We start from the raw sequence: 24223 nt of genomic DNA on the forward strand, positions 1-24223 counted from the left end.
GAAGAGACCAATAATGTATCAAATATAACATAGGGCCTGGTAAACCAACATTTCAGTGAAAATACCGCAGTTATGGGATTCTGTCATTGTAACTAACAACGTTGACCTACAGTTTGGCTCCCAAACAGTGGGACTGAGAGTGGCTTAGATTATCTCTCATCACAGTGGTGAGTTATGTGAAATAGTAAATGAGGTAGTTGGGTGGGAGATTTCTCTAGGGGGCAGCTATTTATTTCGCCTGTATATCTAATGACTCGGTAGCCCTTTGATGAAGATGGAAGTTTCAAGGAGTGGCAGTGTTTGTGAGCGCACAAGCAGCACACTTTCCCCACAGGAGCCGCCTGTAGACTGCCTGTCTGGCATCCTAGCTGGCTGCTGAGCTGGATTTTCATGCAGGGAGAGGGGGGGGGGAGTATCGACTGAACCTATGTTGGATCACAGGGCAATGCAGCTGGTAAACACATGCTCATACATGCACACACACAGACTTTTCCAACTCAGTGGACAACCGGCATAGCCACAGAAGGACAGATGAAATGATTTGGGGAGAAAAGATGAAATTATGTTTAATGGGTCACCTGTCTTTCAAAGACTTTTCTGAGTAAAGGGCAGGTTGAAATGGCATCAAGGCCGGTTTTAGATAGGCACGGCAATGTTTTCACAATAAATACACAACCTTCAACAAAGGGCAAGCAGATAGCATTACTCCCAGCTCGGTACATGTACGCTGCACAGAAGCAGCCTGTCTCTATCCCTTTGGAAGCTCCAAGCACCAATGGCCATTGTTTGGCTGTGTTATACATTTTCTCCTTAATAAATGCAGCTTGACCCTTTCGGGCCTTGCTCAAGTGTTAAGATTGCAGGATCACACAGAGAGACAGGTTATAGTAGAGGAAAAGTAGCCACTTATCAGTTATACAATTCACAGAAACTTGGGAGCTGGTTTGCATTCCAAGACACTTGACAAAAGATTGACAGGCTGCAGTGTAATTAAATTCCAACTGGCCATGTCCTTCACCGTGTCCTTTGTATGCACGCGGATTCAAACTCACTTGATTGCAGTAAAGATTCAATCATATCTGAGTGACTACAAGCATCGCACACTTTCAGTCAAAAGAATGAGCAGCGCGCATATATTCATGCATAAGATCTAGCTTAGCATATCAGCATAACAAGGAACAGAGGCATGAAGCGGTGACAGTGAATGCAAATGACTACAATATGGATGAGCACATTGAATATTTCTGTTTTATATGCGTCATGCATGTGGCTCTCTGATGATTATCAAGATGTTGGGCTTCAGATGATGGTGATGACAAGGATTACGATACCAATTTACTTTTTTAGTTTACATTTCTTAATAAATTGCACCAGTATCTACTGAATCTACTGTAGTACCATCATCAGAAATAGAGCAGTTTATTCACATTGTATGCCATCATTGCATACAATACACAATTTGTTGGAAGACACCATTTTAAAATGAATAGCATCATCATACCAAGGATTTCTGGGAAGGCGCCTGTAGAGGCTTGAGTAAATAATAACGTATTACTTATATTGTTGTTTAAATGTTTATGCTGTGTACTGTGTACCGCCTTGTAACATGAGGTTATTAAAGAATGAATGATAGTCATAAGAAAGTGAGCTGTACATTTGATGGTCCAAGTAGGGCTGGGTATCGCTACGGATTTCCCAAATCTATTTGATTCTGATTCACAAGGTCCCTATTTGGATAGTTCAGTTACCATACCAATATTGTTTGGATATGAAAGAGACTCTCAGAGAACGAATTCTGTAAATTGTACAAGAAACCCTCTAAACTGGTCTATTCCCAAATTCAACCAGCCATCTGCCTTTAGGCTTGGCAGTAAGTGCCCCACTTTACGACACTGTTCTACATTGCAAATATGTGTAGATAAAGAAAACAACTTGTAAAATGCCAAGCGCAAGGTTAGCCACTCTACTACCGTGTGAAAATAGCCAAGGTCGGGTTTAAGTGCAGCCACATGTTTACATATTACGTTGTTGGTATGAGAGCAGAGTCATGTGTGCCCGAAGCGAGTGCGTGTTTGAGAGAGATGGTGATGCATCCAGAGCAGATCAGCTGTAAACAATTTAAGCAGAGAAAAAAAAATGCAATAAAGTTGTCTTGTGTTATTAAATGTAAAATGTGACACACATTTTTCTTGGCCCCTCTACTTCTGGAAGAATCCCAAGTGGCTGCTTGGTGGCGCACTCAGTGGAGCAGCTCCCGGCATGTTTTGATTCCAAAAATCTTGTTTAAAGTATCATGCAGCCACAGGAAAAGGCATACATGTTAAAATATCAATCTCTGGCTTTTATGAGTCCATATCAAGTAATTCAAATGAAGATCGATTCTTTAAACCCTAAAATAAATATCCCCAGCCCACAGCTTTGGCTATAATCCTTTATCCATACAACTCCTACACTACACATTTATAACAGTATATGTAATTTCATATAACGGTATCTATCACAATATAGCAATTGTTCTGTAAATTCAATTAAGAAATGTTAAAAATAACTATAGTCTACTTAGGGGTGTGCGATACCAGTTTCATCACCGGTGTCACATTCCGCCATGACATTGTTTTCCAACACTGTCTTTACCGTGATGAACACTCACACATTCTGGTTTAGCACACACGTGAGGATGAGGGAGGGAGATAAAACTCCCGATAAGGTACGTCAATCCCACACTGTTTAGGTACAGACTACCTCCGTTTTGTATCACGGAACATCTTGCTTTTCATTTTGGCACCCATGTTAACAGGTTAGAGCACACAGCATGCATGTGGTGTCCACACAGATAGCAGTGCTCCTCAACAGCTCATTTTCACTGTCTATTTTTTTTTTTCTGAGAAAAATAGGTGACACACGATGAATCTCTAGATGAGTTTCCCGCTGCCATGCCACGCTGCTCACAGCCCATTTGTCTTTTGTACAGTACTGTTCAAACTGTGTCTACACTGTATTTTGAAACTCTCTCTTCATGTGGGTTAACATTTCAAAGGTAATGTCAGATTTGGGTTTCTTCAAAGAAGAAATTAAAAATAAGAAAACATCAGTATATATATGAAAAAAATATTCTTTATAGCTGAGATTCAAGTTGCTTAGCAATACAAAACTAAAAACAGCCTGGCCGTTAACTAACTTAATGACTCAAATTTACATTATGGGGCAGGCTCCTCCTCCCAGAAAACTCATTTGGAGCCAATTAACACACTCATTTGTGCTTTTTACCTTTTTTTTGCTTTGTTAAGTTATGTTACCTTACATTGGATATAGAGCAAAAAATCGTAGAATCATTACATTTCAGTCATTTAGCAGATGCTTTTATCCAAAGCGACTTCAAGTGTATTCAACATAGGTATTCAAGAGAACTACTAGTCACCAGAATCATAAGTGCATCTCCTTTCTTAAACAAGCATCTAAGAGCATAAACCAGAGCAAAAGTACAGTGCAGAAACAAACTAATACGAATACAATAAGTGCAACAAACTAATACACTAAGTGCAACAAACTAATACGAATACAATAAGTGCTAAGTGGAAGGCTCAGGGTAGCACTTCTTGAAGAGGTGAGTTTTCAGCCTGCGCCGAAAGATGGGCAGCGACTCTGCTGTCCTGACGTCAGTGGGGAGTTCATTCCACCACTGAGGGGCCAGGACAGAAAAAAGCTGTGACCGGGTCGATCGGCCACAGGGACCTCTGAGCGACGGGGCAACCAATCGCCGCGAGGCAGCAGAGCGAAGTGGTCGAGCAGGGGTGTAGGGCTTGACCAAGGCCTGGAGATAGGAAGGAGCTGTTCCTTTCACTACCCTGTAGGCTAGCACCAGAGTCTGTAACTGGATGCGATCTCTTACAGGGAGCCAGTGTAGAGAACGGAGAAGGGAAGTTGTGTGAGAGAACTTGGGGCGATTGAACACCAGACGTGCTGCAGCTTTCTGGACAAGCTCCAGAGGTCTGATGGCTGACTCCGGGGCTCCGGCAAGTAGTGAGTTGCGGTAGTCCAGGCGGGAAATGGTAAGAGCCTGGATGAGCACCTGCGCCATCTCGTCAGTGAGGAAAGGGCGAATCCTCCTGATGTTGTAGAGGAGGAATCTGCAGGAGCGAGTGACCGATGCAATGTTTGCTGAGAGCGACAGTTGGTCGTCCAGGGTCACACCCAGATTCCTCGCAGTCCGAGTTGGCTTCACAACGTATCATCAATGGTGATGGACAGGTCTCGGTGCGGGCAACCCTTCCCCGGGAGGAACAGTTGCTCGGTTTTGTCCAGGTTGAGCGTCAGGTGGTGTGTCGCCATCCTCTTCGAGATGTCAGCTAAGCACGCAGCAATGCGTGCCTCCACTTGAGTGTCACCGGGGGGAAATGACAATACCAGCTGGGTGTCATCGGCATAACAATGGTAAGAGAAGTCATGCGAGCGAATAACAGAACCCAGAGATGTTGTGTAGAGCGAGAAGAGAAGGGGGCCCAGAACTGAACCTTGTGGAACCCCCGTAGTCAGCATGCGTGGTTCCAACACGGCAACCCCTCCATGTCACCTGGTAGGATCGACCTGTCAGGTCCATCTACACATCGGACTTCAAATATAACTCATCTACACATCGGACTTCAAATATAACTCTGCTACCTGCCACCTGCAAAAGTTCTCTGACGACTCTGCAATCGTCGGCCTCATCTCCGCCGGCGATGAGAGGGAATACAGAGAACTGAACCAGGACTTCATAGGATGGTGCCGGCGGAACCGCCTCCAGATCAACTCTGGTAAAACCAAAGAGCTGGTGTGGACTTCCGCCGGGTAAACACTGTCCTCCGGAACCAGTGAACATCCAGGGACAGGACATTGAGATTGTGCAATCTTATAAGTACCTGGGTGTTCACTTGAACAATAAACTGGACTGGACTAATCATTCAAATGCACTGTATAAAAAGGGTCAGAGCAGACTCTATCTGCTGAGGAGACTAAGGTCCTTTGGAGTGCAGGGAGCACTCCTGAGGACCTTTTTCAACTCTGTGGTGGCATCGGCCATTTTTTATGCAGTGGTCTGCTGGAGCAGCGGCATCTCAGCAGCCGACAAGAAGAGACTGAACAAGCTTGTCAGGAAGGCCAGCAGTGTCCTGGGGTGTCCACTCGATACGGTGGAGGTGGTGGGAGACAGGAGGATGATGGCCAAGCTGTCATCCCTGATGAACAACACCTCTCACCCCATGCAGGACACCCTGGCAGCTCTGTGCAGCTCCTTCAGCCACCGGCTGCTTCACCCCCGGTGTGTGAAGGAGAGGTACCGCAGGTCCTTCCTTCCTGCTGCTGTCAGGCTGCACAACCAGCTCTGCTCCCAGCAGACCACATGACACATGACAATAAAAACACTGTCTGTAAATATAATATTTCAGTTATTGTGTTTTTCTACTGTTTTTATTGCTTATTTATAATACTTGTTTTGTTTCATTTTTTTTTCATTTTTTTTTTTTTATCTTGTCTTTCTTTACTATGTCTCTTGTGTGCACTTTAACTCTATGCTGCTGTAAGCCTGCAAATTTCCCCGCTGCGGGACTAATAAAGGATTATCTTATCTTATCTAGGTAGGATGCAAACAGGGAGAGTGCAGAGCCTGAGGCGCCCATCCCCTCGAGGGTGGAGAGGAGGATCTGGTGGTTCACCGTGTCAAACGCCGCTGACAGGTCCAGGAGAATCAGCACAGAGGAGAGAGAGTTCGCTCTCGCGGAGTGAAGCGACTCTGTCACCGCAAGGAGGGCTGTCTCTGTCGAGTGACCCACCTTGAACCCGGACTGGTGGGGGGCCAAGAGGTTGTTCTGGTGGAGTATTCCTTTCAATTCTGCAACACCGTGTTATTATACAGTCACTGCAAAAAACCCACATATCGCCCAAGATTTCATCAAAATGTATCATCTTCTTCTTTTATTTGGAACATCCATCCAAAATAACAGCTTTAAGGTTCCTCAGAAGACGATTTTAGTATAACAGGTTGGTTAACAGGTGCAAATAGACCCTTTTACAGTTTGTAAACAATGATGCTTACAAAATGTTATCTCTGGTCATTTGCAGAACGTCAAATACCATGACATAGACTGTGATTTAAAATGGGCACTACAAACACAAGCTTTGTTTTCGGTCCAGTGGCAGTCAACACATTTAATAACTTGCAGCCACGGAGGCCACCGGTGTTTCGGTTCAACGAGTGACCGTGTTAACTAGTGACTCTTAGCTGAATGCATCCCGGGTTGCTCGTAGAGACGGCAGCTGTTGAAAAAACCAACAGAACATGTAGGTGTCCTGCTAAAAGCCTTCTGTCATTTTTTAATACACACTCATCTGTGTTTACTATTTACGCCTATCATTAAAGCAAGTTTCCACGAGCATCCACGGACGCATTTGAAAGCGGTCGCTCATTAAACTGAAACACCTGTTGCTCTGAAACTGCCGTGATCCTATCAGAATATGCAACAACCAGACATTTTGATGCTGTTAAGAGTTTTAATTCAATGTTTAAAGCTTGCTTACTCGTCTGGATGGCTGGGGCATAACGCATGCATCTTTTTGGTGATGTCAGCCATTAAAGGCTCTATAAATATCACCCTGACTGCAGTCTGTACAATATAAAAATCCCACAAATTTGTACTTAAGACCTACCAAAAGAAAAAGTGTGAACATTGAACCAGAGTTCTTCCTCATGGGTTGGTTGAGATGCCTCCTCCAGCTCTACTTCACCCTCATCTACTCTACCATGTCTGCCAAAATCCCGTTACCTTTAGAGCTGAAGCTGGATTTGCAATATCAGGTAAGAATCACAAGATTACACAATAGTAGCTACTGCGGGGGAAACTTTTTTGAGAAGTCGCTACCAGTGGAAACATTTCTACCGGTATAAAATAATAATAATAATAATAATAATAATAATGAGTATGTGTAACAAAATGCGATTGACATCCAAATCAGCATGAAATTCTGTTGAAGATTACACAGGCAAAAGGTAGAGGAAGAAGAACGAGATCAAATTCAACCAAGCCAATAACTGGAGACAGAGAGAGAGAGAGATATACAGCGGGTAAAATAAGTATTGAACATGTCACCATTTTTCTCAGTAAATATATTTCTAAAGGTGCTATTGACATGACATTTTCACCAGATGTCAGTAACAACCCAAGTAATCCATACATACCAGAAAACAAAACAAATAAGTCCAGAAACTAAGTTATGTGTAATAAATGGAATGACAAAAAGTATTGAACACGCTTACTGAAATTTATTTAATACTTCGTACAATAGCCTTGGTTGGTAATGACAGCTTCAAGATGCCTCCTGTATGGAGAAACTAGTCGCATGCATTTCTCAGGTGTGATTTTGGCCCATTCTTCCACACACAGTCTTCAAATCTTGAAGGTTCCGTTCCGTTCTTTCCATAGATTTTCTATTGGATTCAAGTCAGGTGATTGGCTGGGCCATTCTAGCAGCTTTATTTTCTTTCTCTGAAATCAATTGAGAGTTTCCTTGGCTGTGTGTTTGGGATCATTGTCTTGCTGAAATGTCCACCCTCGTTTCATCATCATCCTGGTAGATGGCAGCAGATTTTTATCAAGAATGTCTCGGTACATTTTTCCATTCATCCTTCCTTCAATTATATGAAGTTTGCCAGTGTCGTATGCTCAAAAACAGCCCCACACCATGATGTTCCCACCTTCAAACTTCACTGTTGGTATGGTGTTTTTGGGGTGATGTGCAGTGCCATTTGACCTCCAAACATGGTGTGTATTATGGCATCCAAAGAGTTCAATTTTGGTCTCATCTGACCAGACTATATTCTCCCAGTATTTCACAGGCTTGTCTAAATGTTGTGCAGTAAACTTTAAACAAGCTTCAACATGCTTTTTCATCAGCAATGGAGTCTTGCGTGGTGAGCGTGCATACAGGCCACGGCGGTTGAGTGCATTACTTATTGTTTTCTTTGAAACAATTGTACCTGCTGATTCCAGGTCTTTCTGAAGCTCTTGGACAACTCTTCTGATAATTATTTTCACACCTCTGTCAGAAATCTTGCGAGGAGCACCTGGTTGTGGCCGGTTTATGGTGAAATTATGTTCTTTCCACTTCCGGACTATGGCCACAACAGTGCTCACTGGAACATTCAGAAGTTTAGAAATCCTTCTGTAACCAATGCCACTGGTATGTTTTGCAACAATAAGGTTGCAAAGGTCTTGAGAGAGCTCTTTGCTTTTACCCATCATGAGATGTTTCTTGTGTGACACCTTGGTAATGAGACACCTTTTTATAGGCCATCAGTTGGGATTGAACCAGCTGATATTAGTTTGCACTGTTGCAAAGGGGCAGGACTGCTTTCTAATTACCGATAGATTTCAGCTGGTGTCTTGGCTTTCCATGCCTTTTTGCACCTCGATTTCTTCATGTGTTCAATACTTTTGCCCTGTGTCATTCCATTTTATTACACATAACTTAATTTCTGAACTTATTTGTTTGGTTTTCTTTGTATGTATGGATTATTTGGGTTGTTACCGACATCTGGTGAAAATGTCATGTCAATAGCACCTTTAGAAATATATTTACTGAGAAAAATGGTGACGTGTTCAATACTTATTTTACCCGCTGTATACAAGGAGAAAAACAGAACAGGAGATGGAAAGCACAAATGGGCAGATGGAGAGGGGAGAGGTCCTGGACTGGTCAGGTCTGGGGCAGGTGGGGAGATGAGGAGGGGGTAAAGGGGGATGGAAAAGGACATCATGAAAGGGAGGGTGAGTGAGGCTACAGGACAGGGTCAGTCTGTTTGTGCAAGTGAAGGTAAGGGAATAAGACAGAAAGTAATGAAACAGCTGAAGGTATTGGGAGTAGAAGGAAAGGAAGAGAAGACAAGCCATAGAGACAGAAGGAAAGGCAGTAGAAGGAAGGGAGATAAGATGATGAAACGCTGAGGAAAAGAAATGAACGACTAATAGAAAAAAAAAGGCACATGAAATATCATAATGTAGGAATGCAGAAAGAAAGATAACTCGAGATGGATATGCGATGAGTGTTCAAATGAAAGAGCAGAGGGGGAAAAGTAGGGGTGAGCGAGATGGTCACAGAAGGATAGTTCATATTTAGACAGCTCCCCACTGCACTCGGCTCTGCCTCAACACAGATAACTCTGTACATCCATTAGTTCGACTAATTCCCTTCGCCATCTGCCACGCAATTTCAGATGCACCTCTGGAGTTCCAGAAAAGGTTCGGGAGTTTGGGGGGAAGGGATGTTGACTTGGAAAATATGAGATTAATTTGCTTAATTTCAGGTTCCTAATGTTTCCATAACTCAACAGTGGAATTCCTACAGGAAATCAGGTGAGGTAGGTGTGATCATATGTCCCCCCCTCTTAAGAATAAATGGGGTCCACTTTTCTTGGCTGATGGATTTTTCCTTCTTAAATGAGACTTATGTGGAGCTGTCCTGATCTTAGTCTCTGACTTCAATTCCAAGATTCTTTCATTTTTCCATTTCAAACAGCCATTTATAATGACAATAAAAGTCAAAGAGCAGAAAAATGATGGTTCTCTTACCTTCATAAGCTACCTTAAATCCATGGGCGCTTACTGCAAAGTCACTGGTAAGCCTCAGTGAAAAAATGGAGCCCGAACTGGTAACAGGCGGAGGGATGGTAAATCCTGTTAACCTGCAGATAAGAGAGAGACACATCAGTACTGAATGTATGATTTCATTCATATGGATTACTTAAATATGCTTATAACGATACAAATATATTGTGCAGTTCTAACTCGAGCCTAAATCAATGCAAGACAAATGTTTTAATTAAATCTATGTGATGACAGTCCAACAAAACCCGCATAAATGAAAAGGATTATTACTTTGGTAAAACATTTGCATTTTTCAGCTTTCACATGCTAAAACCAGTTTAAGAACAATCAACGCCCAGCAAATTGTAATTATTCCAAAAAGACAACACTGTGGAAAAGTTCTGAGGCAGAAACCCAAACCCCGTCTGGGTTTGTTAAACATCGGCTAGCTTTGTATTTAAATTAGATAAGCCAGCAGGTGAAGAGGATGACTGTAAATTTAGAAATTCCTATTGAGAGATGTCTGCAATAAAATGCAATGATACAGAAAACCTGCACACCAAAGTAACCATCACTAAAAATGATGACTGTTCAAAGACCTCAAACCTCGCACCGCTGGTGAGTTTGGGCGCTGTAACTTTTGGTGTGTAATAAAGCATAAGTGCTCTAAGAATTGTGATGCAATTTGTCCACCAATAATATACTGGGTACAATACAATCAAAATCCAAGAGAGAACATTCCCTATTGTTGGATGGTGTTTGAGGGCTGGCAGCTGTATTGTAACAGACTGCTTCATTACTGCATTTCAAATTAGGTGCAGATCCAAACAAATCCATTTACTTTCACGGCGTCGTAAACAAGATGTGTGGCTGACCATTCCTCAGCAGCAGTTGTTGATGTTCTATCGACCTTCCACTGCTGTAAGCCAGGCTGTGTAGCAGTGGACATAACTTGTGCATGAAACAAAATGTCTCCTTCTCTATAGTTTCCTCTTGTTATTTTCTATTGCTAGTTTTGGGGCCGTGTGTCTGAACCTCTACTTGACAATAAGCCAGGTGAATAATGTCAGTAGAGGGCCAAGTGTGGGAAAACAGAACTTCCCCATGTGACAGCAAAGAAGAGGGTGCTGTATTTACAGCTTCAATAGAGTTTCCAATTACAGCAGTGTGAACTGTGCTGGTCCTTGCACTAAATAATTACCCTTTGGCACAGGTACTGCACAGCATGCCAAGATACTGCTAAAAGTCAATTGCTACATGATGCAATTTTGAATACATTTATGGAGGAAACAGAACTGGAATTGTAACATTGTTAGAAGCTTAAATCACTCACAAGAGAACTCTAGTAAATTTGCAATCATGGTTAAATTAAAAGTGACAAGGCCCGTGCATCACAAGAAAGTCTTTGCTGGAGTGCTTAGACTCAAACAGCAAGCACAGGAGAAAGGTAGTACATTAAAACAATTCACTTTTTATGGTTTTACTCATTATTGTTTCAATGTTGTTTGCTTAGGCAAGATTCAAGCTGACCACAATCTACATATCAAAAGGCAACGTCATTCATTTTGCAGGCTCAAACCTTGTGCACATAGTGCAGAGCTATGCAATAGGACACAAATATGTAGAGATGTGAAAAATCATAATATCAAGGAAATCGGTCACAGACATGGCAATGTCTGGGTCATTAGAAATATGGTTCCAGTCAGAAGTCAAATGAAAAGGCCAAGGATCTGCCTTCAGTTCTGTGCTTCTGTTCACAAAAGCCTCATTGAATAGAGAAGTGTGTAACCATTGCCTTCTCTCTGGTTCTAATGTAAGCTGCTGTGGCCCTCACTCTTTCTTTTTCAACACAGCTCTTTTCAATAAAACACAGTTTGGTATCACACTGGGATAGTCCTTAAAATGAGGCCCCCTTACCCAAAGTCTGGGGAGGGGGGCATCAATGGGGCGGCTAATTATTGGCAGTGCAGAACAGAAACCGAAGAACAATTAGTGGCTGCAGAATCGTGCTCGCACAAAGGTCGATGCCACCCACCAAGAAGGGTGCAATGCAGTTACGCAATGACTCTGAAAAGTCTTGACCTGCAAGGGTGACGGAATCATTGGTACCAATGAAAAGTGACGTTCAACTGATGTTGAAAGTTGAGCAAAACCTTCACTTGGTGTTGCGGCATTTACTATGAGGACAGAGTGTACAGAGGATAGGAAAAATATGTGCTTCTATGGCAACATGCGATACAGCCAGACAAAAAGGGCAAAGAAAACAAGAGCTGTGTTTAGGCAACATATACAGGGTAATGTGAAGAAGTAGTCCTTATGTCTCCTAAAACCAACAAAGAAAAATCATTTTCTCGTGACCACTAGCAAGGTGAATGAAATGCTGTAGAAAAAAGGTCAGCCGCCATTCCAAACTGAACCCAAGAGTCACGTTCCAAGTCTCAACAGGTTAATCCTTTGACAGATTGCACTGTTGTCATCATGGCACGAAAAAGCAAGGGAATGAGGATGTCACTGGGTTAGTGTACATGAGGGGAAGACATATTTTCTAAGGCTGTCAGTGAGAAGGATTAGGAGGTGACAGTCAAGGTGGAGTTGGTGAAAGACTTATTTCTGATTCAGACAAGTCATGTCTCAAGTCAGATGGGTCAAGATAATGCGGGAATAAATTAAATCTGAAAATAAATCTGAACAAGCGACATCTCGCCCAAACCATGGGCATGAAAGTGTGCGACTGCAAAATAAAACTTTCTTAAATAAACTAAAGAAGAGCAGCCGACATTTTTGACACATTTTCTCGAGGAGTCTTCAGTGCATCTTCAGAATATCTAATGTGATGGTTTGTTGAAACTAAAGAAGCACATTGTGACCTAAGTAGGTCTTTAACAAAAAGGCAGACAAAGATCTCCATCACATGGCATTCACTGCTACTTGTTGCTTTGGCAACTGGAGCATCGGGTGAATGGTTGGAAAATGTCATTAGGAAATAAACACCATGGGGCTTGTTGTCTCCTCTGACAAGAGGCTTGTGAGTGGTATATCAGACACAGGTCTGCAACTAAATCACACTCCCATTTCAACAAAGAAGACATCATAAATTCCGGATTATGCCCTGATCGGACTTTGGGAGGTTGGCCAAACTCACTAAGGAATTTTCATTTTCATTGGCAATGGTTAAAGTACATGAGTTTATGGTATCAAAGTAAAGATGAAAATTCATCAAGAAATAAAAGTGAAGTACAAGGATTGACACACATTTGTTCAAATTTGTCTGAGCTACTATAAAATCTGGCAATCAAACACTTACATTTAATCTACAGTTTATTCCAGCTCACTGCAAAAGCCGTTACTGGTTTACTGGAATATGGTGTGAACTGGACCTTTTTAACCACACCATTCATAGACATGCTATTGTGAACTTTCTTTTTAAAAGCTTGTAGTGAATTTGCACATAAGAAAAAGAGTGGTTAAGGACTACTATTGTACATCCAATGAGTAAAGGAAAGTACAGTAGAGTGTTTGGATTGAAATACACCACCATTTTGTGACAAAAAGATTCCAATTCCAGAGAAAACAAGGTCATACAATGTACAGTAGACAATGCAGCCCAGTCTGATTTGTAGCCAATTAACAACATTATTAGTTCTGACCTTTGATGGAAGCGTGTGCTTTAGAGGTCATACAAAGTTGAGAGAGAGTTATTTGCATGAAAATGCTTTGATGAATGTGATGAAAGCGTGTTCAAAAACAAAAAATAACTTGTGTGAAATGCAGTCTCCACAGTGGCACAGCACACAATAATGATTTCCTTCAGGCAGTGAGTGAGACGGGAGAGCTCATTTACAAAAAAAAAAAAAAAAAAAAAAAAAATCTAAGTTTGTGCAGCTCAACAAATCAAAATTGCACAGTGCTACAAGTGAAAGTCAGATAAAAATTAGTTTTGCTGCATCTGTATTGGACCCAACCAGGCCAACCAAAGATGCCACAGTGGCTCTACAGACACCAGATGTGGCGCCCCCTGCTTATGGATCAAAGCAACTCCAGTGGCAGCAGTATGACTATGTGTGCCTGGGAACAGTGTGCTGATGATTGTCTGGACAGATGCAGCCTTTCCTTCCACCTGAACACACTACATCAGCCCTGAAGGTAGCTGTCAGACATTCCCGCCATCTGATTAGTGTGTCAGGGTAGTGACGTGCCGTAGAGAGAGCGAAAGAGAGAAGAGAGAGACGGGAATGTTGTACCTCTATTTGTCTGACTCACTGTCTCTCTACCTCCATCTGTCTTTCCTTCTGTGTTGCACTAGCTCTTTCTGTCACACTAGCTTTCTCATTGCATGAGGTCGCTCATATTGACTGTTACTCTTCCTTTTCTTGCCTTGCTGGTTCATCGTTTGTGTCGCTTTGCCTCTTTCTATCTTTTTTTGCCTCTGCCAACCTCTCCTTGTTGCTGCACCGCTCTTAACCCGTGTCCCATGGGAAAAGAAGAAGAACAAAAAAGCAGACAGAGGGTGGAAGAGCCCTTATGTGCTCTGACTGGTCATACCTAGTAAGCAATAATTAAAGTGAACCACTTGCATTTAGTTTATTGTAAGAAATGGAGGACAATAAGGAATGTTACTCACTTAGGTGAATAATGTCCTGTTAGCTTCCTTCACAACAAAACAACAAAAAAAACCAGCAGGAGATGATTAATAGATCTCCTTTATCATTACAGCAGCCCTAGACACTGACATTTTGGTTTAATAACTGCAATGATAAAGGTCAAATCATCCTATCAATTAATTCATCCTTTGCTCTTGTCTAATAAGAGTGTGGAATATAAAAAAAATGTATTTCTTGAATTGCAATGTTAAATCTAATATGCAGAATGCTGGTGAATGGTCAAAAAAAGTTAATATCCTTGTCTCTGTGTCTAGTATGCCATGCCATTGTTGTTTTTTTCTACAGTATGCATCTTTAAGTAATTATCCTGATGTAAATAGGCAGAGTGTCAAATGCAAAAACAAAACTGGGATAAATATGAGCTATCATTTCAACTCTAAAAAACTAATTAGTTCACGGGTGTGCAGAAAAAAGGGTAATTAATCCTCTTCCCCTTGCCTGCCATCTGCATTGTGGTTCTGGTATATTTGTGTGAAGATGAGAAGGCAGACTAAGCATAGATTTGATTTAGGTTATCCTGGTTGAAGGGGTGACAAAGCAGCAGCAGATACATAACGGAGGGATGCACATCCATTAGTTTGCTTTTACTTCATGAAAACCTCAAGCTACTTTCAGTTATTTGGAAGGTGATTTGTATCAAGTCGTAATGAGTCACAGTTACTTCATCCATCACGACTAATGATTAGCTTGTGACTGGAGATAGATATGGTGTCAAAATGGCTTACGAGTCACATTATTAATTTACATGCATGCAATATTGTTGCGTTTCATTTATATTCTTTATCCTCTCACCGCAACCCATATTTCTACATGGATTGGCTGTGGGCTGTGCACTGCATGGCGACGAGCTGCTTTCTACAGAGACTAATTTAATCCTAGCCTGCTGCATCATTTTTCTGAACTGCACGTGATTTCTGCACTGTTCTCTTCGTTCAAATAGACATTTTAAAATGGGGGCATTACAATAGTATTACTGAAACAAACAAATTACAGATAGATTTTGATGTGATATTTATTTACTGGGTGGGCAAATTCAGAATGGCTTCAAATAACACAACTACGGCAGGCCTCCGACATTTGATTATAATTATTGATGCATTAATGTGTTTTTTACTTTAATGTGGCAGCTGGCAATGTGGAGCTAATTTGACCTACTTCAATATGCAACTTAATTTAACAACATAGTTTATTAGGTTTTTTTTTTTTTTTTGTATTGACAATCTGAATCCGCAAAAGCAGCCTAAGGAGTAACTAGTATTGTACAATAATTCCCTCTTAGATGTAGTAGACTAGAAGTATAAAAAGTTATGCAAAAGGGAAAAACTCAAGTAAAGTAGGAAACAAGTACCTGTGCTCATCTCAAGTACAGTACTAAATTTGATTTTGATTTTTTTTCATTTGAGTTTAGATTTTAAAACAGATATCCACACAGTGGAGTACTTTGAAAGCAAAGCTGAAATAAATAAGGATATGTAATAGTTCTACTTAGTTAATTACCTTTTTGTACAACTTGTGGCTGCTTATAAGCAACACTACAATTTTAGCACTATAAACAGAAGGGGAAAAACTTTAACTGCTTAAGCAGGGCGCTCAATATAAACAAATTTACACATTTAGGATTGGAGGTGAATTTGCACATTACCACAAGCGTTATGGTAGACAGAAATTACCAAAAGAACCTAACCTATATGACAAAAAAAATGAAAAAGAAAAAAACTGAGTAAAAAAAAAAAGGTAATCATATTTTTTCACTGGATATCATTTCATCTTTATCTCAATATGACTTACACTGTTTTTTTTTTTAAGTGCACTTTACTTACTATATGGAGGTAAAGCCAAAAGTCTCACTGTGGTCCACTGCAGTACACCAACCACTGCCTGACATCTACTTTCTGTTTCCTTTCAAGAAGTCCAACAGCTACTTACTTTCAAAGTACAACCAATGATAGAAAGCTTAAAGAAAAATAGATTTGTTTCATTCTTCGGAATGTTTGAAAGAAATGAAAAGGAAATAAATGAACGTCTAAAAGGGATTTTCCCAAAAATTTGCCAACCAGCAGGGCAAACGCGCCAAGCAAGCGTTTAATAAATCAGTTTTTAGAAATGTACCTCAATGTGATTTGAATAACTGAGTATATCACTAGTTTGAAGACCTTGTCCATGTCTAGGTCACCTGACTACCTGGTCTCTGATTATTTGATAAAACCTATCTACACATACAAGTATTACAAGTAAACTCTGAAAGAAACAGCATATCTGCCGTTACATCATGAAGAGTAAAAAAACTGAAAACATTAGAATATTAAAATACACTAGCAGGTCCACAATTCTAGTCAAGATTCATATTCACGCTCACTTAAAGTACCTTTTTCTCTCTCGCAGTCCAAAAGCTTTTAGATGTATATTTACAATGTTTAGCTCTAGGTTTGGTTAAGGGCCTTGATGGAGAAAACGTGACTCTTTAGACAAACAATGCATCTAAAAAAAACTAAGCCTTAATCAACATAGCATTCAATATGAGCTTGTCATAGTCATTGTATAATGACAGCAGCAAAGAAAAAAGAAAAAAGGTAATTTCTCGTGCAGGGAAACACTGAAATAAAAGGCTTCAATACATTAACTCACCTCCTTTCCTCTACCATCTTTAATATGTCATTTCAGCACAATAATGAGCACTCCAACCAGCCATTCTCAGGCACGAGGGATTGTATGTAATGTAAGTGCAGCACCGAGTGAGAGGGGCAATTCTGAGCAAAGAGAATGCATAGATCAATGGGGAGACACACTAATCAGGTCCATCACGATGATGTTGATTCTTTTTCATGTTAAAAATTCATTGTCGCTTTTGTCGTGTTACCCTCTGAATTTCTGCCTTACTTAATTAAAAGCATTACTAAATTAAAAAGGAGTCTTTAATCTCTATCAAGATTTCTATTTTTAATTACCCTGGAAGGGGAAAAGAAAAGCATAAAAAAAAAAAGGGTTGCCTGTCATTGTGTTCACCTTCTTATTTATTCCAGCTGGAGATACACCTGAGCGAACACGACATCAACATACTTTCAGAGACGGGAAGGAAAACAGGAAGAAAAATGCTGCTGCCATATGGAAATGTGAATCTCTTAGAACAAGTTGCTGGAAAACAGTTTGTGCTGCAACTTTTTTGACAAAGTTTTACTAAAGATATGAAAACACAAGGTAAGGAAGCTTGTTTTTTTTCCTTCTTCTGAGTGATTTTTTGTTTTGCAGTGAATTAATTGTGTACGACCAGGCGTTCTACTAGCGTACATTTTGGGCCCCAGAGGCACAGCAAAGACTCTGTCATGGAATTATCATTTTCTGGCTCCTCACAACATAGTCCCATATTGTGAGGAAATCCACCACTTGGAAAAAAACTAAAGTGTGACTAAAACACAAAGAACTACGTTGCTATTTAGAGGTTTGGGCCGGATAAGCAAAAACCCATCACAATTTGAGCCATCTGCTTTTGTCTCGTTGCAAGAATTATTTGTGCTTTTCCTCCATCTCTCTGAATGGAAGGATTAGTTCCATGTGAGTTTAAATATTCTCAGCAAAACATCATCTCTGGTTCCTTGTTTAGCAAATTGTTAACCCTATGTATGACACAGCTCATCAGCAATGGCTCTCAAAAGCTTTCGGACAAGAAACCTACTCTAAGTGTCTACTTTATTAGGAGCTAATGTAATCCAACACAACTGTCCTCCCAGAAAGTCTTTTATGATGCCTATAATGTTGACTTTGTCAGAGCAGGTATTAAATACACTACATGTTTTAGCATTTATGTCATAGTAAGGGAAAGTTTTCTACTTGACTGCTTCTCATTTTCTACCCCGCTCACGTATGGAAATAAAATTGACATAAGAGAAACACCACTCAATATGCAGTCAAATACAACATCATCTTTTACTATGACCTCAATAATAAACATGTAATTACATTTACACTTTCCAACAATGTCACCAAAATCTGAGTTTCGTAAAGACAGATGTAATGGCAGTGATTCTGAATTGGAAACTATTTGGTTGTACAGATGCATCTTACGAAGTGGCCACTGAGCACATTATTAAAAAGGAACAGTGTGTGATATTTAGTGGCATCTAGTGGTTCAATAAAAGAATATTGGAAATACTTTCTTTTCATTTATTAAATTTAACAAGAAACTTTGTGTATTTCACCAGAATCCCATACAGAAAGCAGCAGAACGGCACAAGTGATAACACTTTAACATCTATCTATCGCAAGTGATATTGTTGGCACGATGCTCAACCTTATCGAATATCACATATTTTCCTCATATCCTGCAGCCCTACTCCCAAACCTCCTATTTATATACCATCACAACTGAACCATTAAAAAACTAAATTAATTAGTTGTTGATTGTCATATCTCAAAACATGGTTAAACATGAGAAGAAGAAATATGATTACATTTTAGATACCCTCAAAAACAATAATCAGGGTGCCATTGTCAACATTAAAATGATTGTGGATTGTAGGAACTGGTTTTCTTTACCACCACAGAACCAATTGTATTTAAAGTTTAGTTTGTGTATTTAAGAATCGACTCTTTGGACAGGAGGGATTTACCAAAAACACTTTCTCTAGTTTTGCGGTGAATTTACAGAACAAGACAAGAAAAAAAGTAATCTGAAATATGACATTGTTCAGGAAGCATGTCAGCAGTACTGGCTGCTTACATTAACCTTAACTAATCGAATTTCCCGCCAAACCCAAGCAGACAATCATAGACAAACTGACACTACAAACACTTCTAAAGGGGTTTCTGCCTATTTATCAAAAAGATTTACACCTGTGCAAGTGCTAACAAGTTTAATCCAATATAAAATAGTAATTTCAACCACATTTGTTTTGTATAATCCACATTGTTATCAGTGGAGTTTAGGCAGTTCAACTGAGATAAATACTATAACAACACACCTGTACTCAAATACTGATATGGTATGCACAACCTGTTGTATAAAAGGGCAACAAATATGGCATACACACAATATTCCTAATTCCTTTATAATTTCTTGAAACCTTAAAAAAAGTTGTCCTTTAATGAATAAAGCCGCTTTTAGTGTTTAATGTCTGTTGTTTTTGTTTTTATTTGCACTTTATTAGAAGGTGTTCATGTCATATAGCCAAGCCCATACACACAACATATAAATAATAAGAATACCTTACATATTCAGGCATTGTTTTGTTGTTTGTCACGTCAAGCATAGCACAGGTGTACTTTAAGGCATCGCATTACGTCATGACAGTATTAGCAGAACTTTGGGTAACTCTATGATAAATGAACGCGTGACTGAGCGTGTGACGTCACGGCAATTTTACTGACATTTAGCAGGTCTTCTGATGTTTTGCAGAAGCAGCTATAATATTGATATTCCTGTCATGTTGGTATTCACGTCAACATTCAATATTATCAATACTCGTGTCCGACATTTAGCGTTAACGATCAGCTTTTTACATTTAAGTTAGCATGGCTAAGTTAGTAAATGTACTAATTATGTCAATGAAGACTACAGAACAAAGTGAAACAAAAATCAGGAAGCAAGCCACTTACTAAAGTTATGAGCACATGTCAAACTGTCAAACTGGAGTGTGGGAGATTTGTGCTGCATTCAGGAATACTGGGACATTTAGCAAATATCCTTTAGTGGACAATAAGGAATCCACAATCTGATTGTCTATATCTTTTCTGAGATTCCGTAGTGGAAGAAGAACTGAGATATTTTACTGAAGTAAAATAAGAAAAATCCAACAATGCAAATATACTCCATAACAAGTAAAAGTGCTGCATTCAAAATCCTACTCTAGTTAAACTACTTAAGAATTGGCAGCAAAAAAGTTTCAAAGTAAATGTAGTTATCGCAAAAAACTGTCCCCAATTAGAGAGTTACATTTTCCGCAAATTATTGGAATATTAAAACTGATTTATTTATTGTCCTGTACATGCAAGAAGCATTTCGAAATCATCAACGTAAAGCTTATGTTAGATTTAGCAGTACAATTGGGGCGTCTATGCTATGAAAATTCTATTGTCTGAAAAATAATTGTGATTAAAAAAGACCTGCTTTATAAGTACAGTTTCACGGATTAAAGATGTGCTGTTTTTTCCAAAATGCATAAAGGCTTTACGGTGTCACTGAATTGTATTAAGTTATAATTGGCAATGGAGTAAACATTCTGGCACTGTGACAACGCTAGTTATACTTGACAGCCATTAAATTTATCTCAGCATATGAAGCAGCAACAGCATGTGTGATTGCTGAACACATAACTTGTTGATGTTGCGCCATTTTGATGCCATTAAACTCAAATTACTAGCATTAAAACTCCCTCTGTTTATAAAACACAGGTTTTGGACGATATTTTGGGTTGACTTAATTTAATATACTTGTACAAAAATAATCTAAGACAGCAATATTTGCTAGTGGAGAGAACAATATGGATGCAAAGTCATAGCAATGTCAGGAATTGTTCTATAATTGCTCATAGACCAAGACACAAGGCATTATATTTCGAGGCTTTTAAACAATAAAATGTGCAGCAAGAGTAATATATGTGAGATCATTACGTGATGCGGAGTCAACCAGCATGGTGACAAACCTTTCATAAGCCTGACCTTGAAAAAAGCATTATGCGACATAATCTTTTAAGTATCTAAAGTGATTCAGCTGCTAAAGTATCAACAATGATTCAGCTCTTGAATTATTCACCCTTCATTCCCACTCTTTGCTATACATCCTTCATTGTATTTGCATGTGACCTCGGAGGAATCATTTTGGCACTGTCTTTTTGAGTTTTTTAACAGAGAAACGCTGGACCCCACACTCACCTCTGATGGAGCATGCTTTTGAAAACAAGTGGATAATCAGACACTAAGATGTATTTTAAAAAAAAGCTTTCGACATTTTTCAAAGCTAATGTGTGTATCTGCTCCGACGAGAGATAATCTTCTAATAACACACTGCACACTTATCTATAAAGAATGGGTTTATTTTGAGCAATTTGGCTTTGACAAGAAAAAATGTGATACCTTTGTGGCGTTTTCCTTTGAAATCCAAACACAAAATATTTGTTTTTTAAAAAGCAGGATTCATTCTGGATAGTAGGAAATAGGAAATCATGAAAAATGTCTTCCTTTTTTTATGGAAAAATAACAAAATATTAAGGTTTTTCACTAGGCAAGTCAATCTCATCATGATGATTTAAGTGTATTTGACAAAAAAAACAGAATTAATTATTAATCAAAATATGTGTGCCTCCCACAAAAAACTCCAAGATTCTTCAAGAAGGGTGTACTCTGAGAAAATGTATTTTTTCTATCTATCTATGCATGCACTGCCTTTATGGAGCAGTATGTCCATCCCTAATGATGTATTTACATGTTGGTTCAGTACGCTGATGGAAAGTCGTCTTACCATGGGTATCAATTTTTCTTTTTTAAATTAAATTATCAAACACTCCTTAGCTGCATAGTGAGAATTTACCGTCCCCTAAAATCAAACACAGCAAGAGACAAATAATTCTGTTAGAGACAGCTACTGAGGAGAGGGATGAAATGTAAAAAGAAGAAACATAAAATAATATTCCCACATCACTTGAATGTGAGTATGCAGAAAGCACACTAAGTAAACAGTTGTTTGTCTGCTCAGCGACTAAACAAGGAGATAGCTTTGTGTTTGATTTTCATGTTTTCTTTAGCTCTGTCTCTTCAGAATAAAGGATTGTGGCTACTGAGCTGACCCAAACATAACTGAAGCCAACAAAAGATAGCCCATTCAGAAATAAATGCTTGGGCTTTTTCTCAAAGCTTACGGTTTGATCTTTGCCATGGAATCCAAACACATGACTATTGAAAGTGTGTTTTGTGGAGGAAACAGTTTTTTTGTACTGTACTTTATATTTGATCATGTACTTTTTTCTTCCTTTTATTGCTGAAAAAAAATCCATTTAGATTACTTTCTGGAGTAGCAAATATTTCACACACATTTAGATAAGATACTTTTAAAGACTGTTTTGGTTAAATGTACAAGAAACATTAAAACAAGAAATTTCACATTTAAAATCTAAATCCGAATATTCTACAGTTTTGTGAGGACATTTCAACTCACCACAAAACCATGTCAGAAAAGAGTGGACACAGTACAATCCACTGCCAACTTGCCTGACAAGAGTAAACAGTCTTTGTCATGTGTACATTAAAGATTAACTTTCTATCGGAAGTGATCATTAAAGGCCTCCCTCCCTCTTACTTCCTGTCCCTGCCTGCAAGCCTTCAAACACAGATTTCAAGGTGCATGGCTTCAGGGCCGCTTCCTTACCTCGTCCTGAAGTTAGCCGGGTGTGGATGCCCGTCATACAAAGATAAAAAGTCGTATTCCTCCTCCACAGCGAAAGATTGAAAAACTATATGAATCCTGCTCCCCTCCTCGGCAACAATCACCCAGGTACAGTTCGCTCCATTTGGATATCCGTATGGAAACCCGGGGCTTTCTATCGTCCCATTCCTCCCTTTTAAAGTGCCTCCGCAAGTATGGATAAAACCTGGAAAGAAAGGAAAACACACAGTCATTATCAAACACACAGTGAGTGTGTTTGACTCCATTGAGGAGACAGAAAAAATAAAATGCTCTTCATGGAAGAACATGGAAGAAATTGAGTAAATTGTAGAGATCCCTGCAGACAATGTACTTTACTTTGCCTGGTGCAAACATTCAAGCAGCAATAAATAAACAGAACGGCTCTTAACATTTTTAAATAGGCCTGTACAGATGCTATTCCAAGTAACGTTTTTATTGTAACAACTGTGTGCACCCTGTAAAGTCCAGGTGCAATATTTCTTCAAGTGAGAACAAATTGTTCCACATTGTTCTCAGCTGGCAGAAGCTAAGAGGGAAATCTGGCAACAAGCTGAATAAGAGCCACGTTTTGTGTTTCCATTTACGTTTTCAGTTCCCCTTCTAATAAAAAAAAAGAATAAGCTGTAACAAATATTGCTGTCATTTTGGAAGATGTGATGTGATGTTTTTCAATGTTATATCGAACAAAAAGCTACCCAAGTTGGTCAGAAAGCCGCCAGAGACAAGCAACAAGCAAGGTCTTCCAATTTGGTGCCACTAGACCTTAACACTCACTTTCACAGCCCTCACAACATATATCTTTGCACCTTGCTGCACAGGCTCGCTGAAAATCAATACCCTTGACATATTAGGTTGAGCATTATACTATCATTCTCAAAATGCAATAATGGGATTGCTTGGCTAACCTTTGTGGTGTTAATGTAAATGAGCAAATGTGCCACGCCTCAGTAACTGTAACTCAAACACATGTACAAACATAATTTGTCTCTCTCATGCACAGACATTTACAATAGCCCTTTCCTCACACAATCACAGCTATTCTTTCACATTTACCACATCCGGCATACACCCAACCACACTTGAAAACAATGTAGTCACTCACTCCTATACACACTGTCTCACACTGCGAGAAAAAAAAAGCAGAAGGGACCTTTTATATGAGGTTATCCTGCATATTGTCTAATGAAATGCATACTTAATTAAGATGCATGGTTTCCCCCTCACGGATTTACTCCTAATGTAATTAGCTTTTCACACTCGGTAGGTAAAGGATGTTTTGCATAGTGTTGGCTATACATACACACTGCAGTATGTGGAAAAAAGCAAAAGACAAATGTCAGTTGGCAGCTATGCATCTGAAATGGCGTCTAACTAGAAAATCAGTCGTAATCTTTCCTGATGATATGCACGCCTTGTTATAAACTGATGTGAGCAAACAAAATGTTTAACTCTGAGATTAATTTCCCACTTGTCAAGCTGTTTCATTATTTTAGGACAAAGCCTCCCAGCTGTTTATATTTCACAAAAAACACAACTCTGTTATCACAAATATGATA

General features: G+C 39.5%; 1 protein-coding gene across 1 annotated transcript in view; it reads right to left on the reverse strand.

The window, feature by feature from the left end:
* LOC129110230 (CUB and sushi domain-containing protein 3-like) overlaps positions 1–24223 on the reverse strand; it is a 211891-nt gene that overhangs the window by 174064 nt on the left and 13604 nt on the right. The window contains exons 2-3 of the mRNA XM_054622416.1: positions 22629–22851; positions 9600–9712 (exon numbers count right to left, since the gene is read on the reverse strand). Of these exons, the coding sequence (XP_054478391.1) occupies positions 9600–9712; positions 22629–22851 (336 nt within the window). The remainder of the gene's footprint in view (positions 1–9599; positions 9713–22628; positions 22852–24223) is intronic.

The sequence above is a fragment of the Anoplopoma fimbria genome, chromosome 20 (assembly GCF_027596085.1).
Source record: "Anoplopoma fimbria isolate UVic2021 breed Golden Eagle Sablefish chromosome 20, Afim_UVic_2022, whole genome shotgun sequence".
Taxonomy (NCBI): domain Eukaryota; kingdom Metazoa; phylum Chordata; class Actinopteri; order Perciformes; family Anoplopomatidae; genus Anoplopoma; species Anoplopoma fimbria.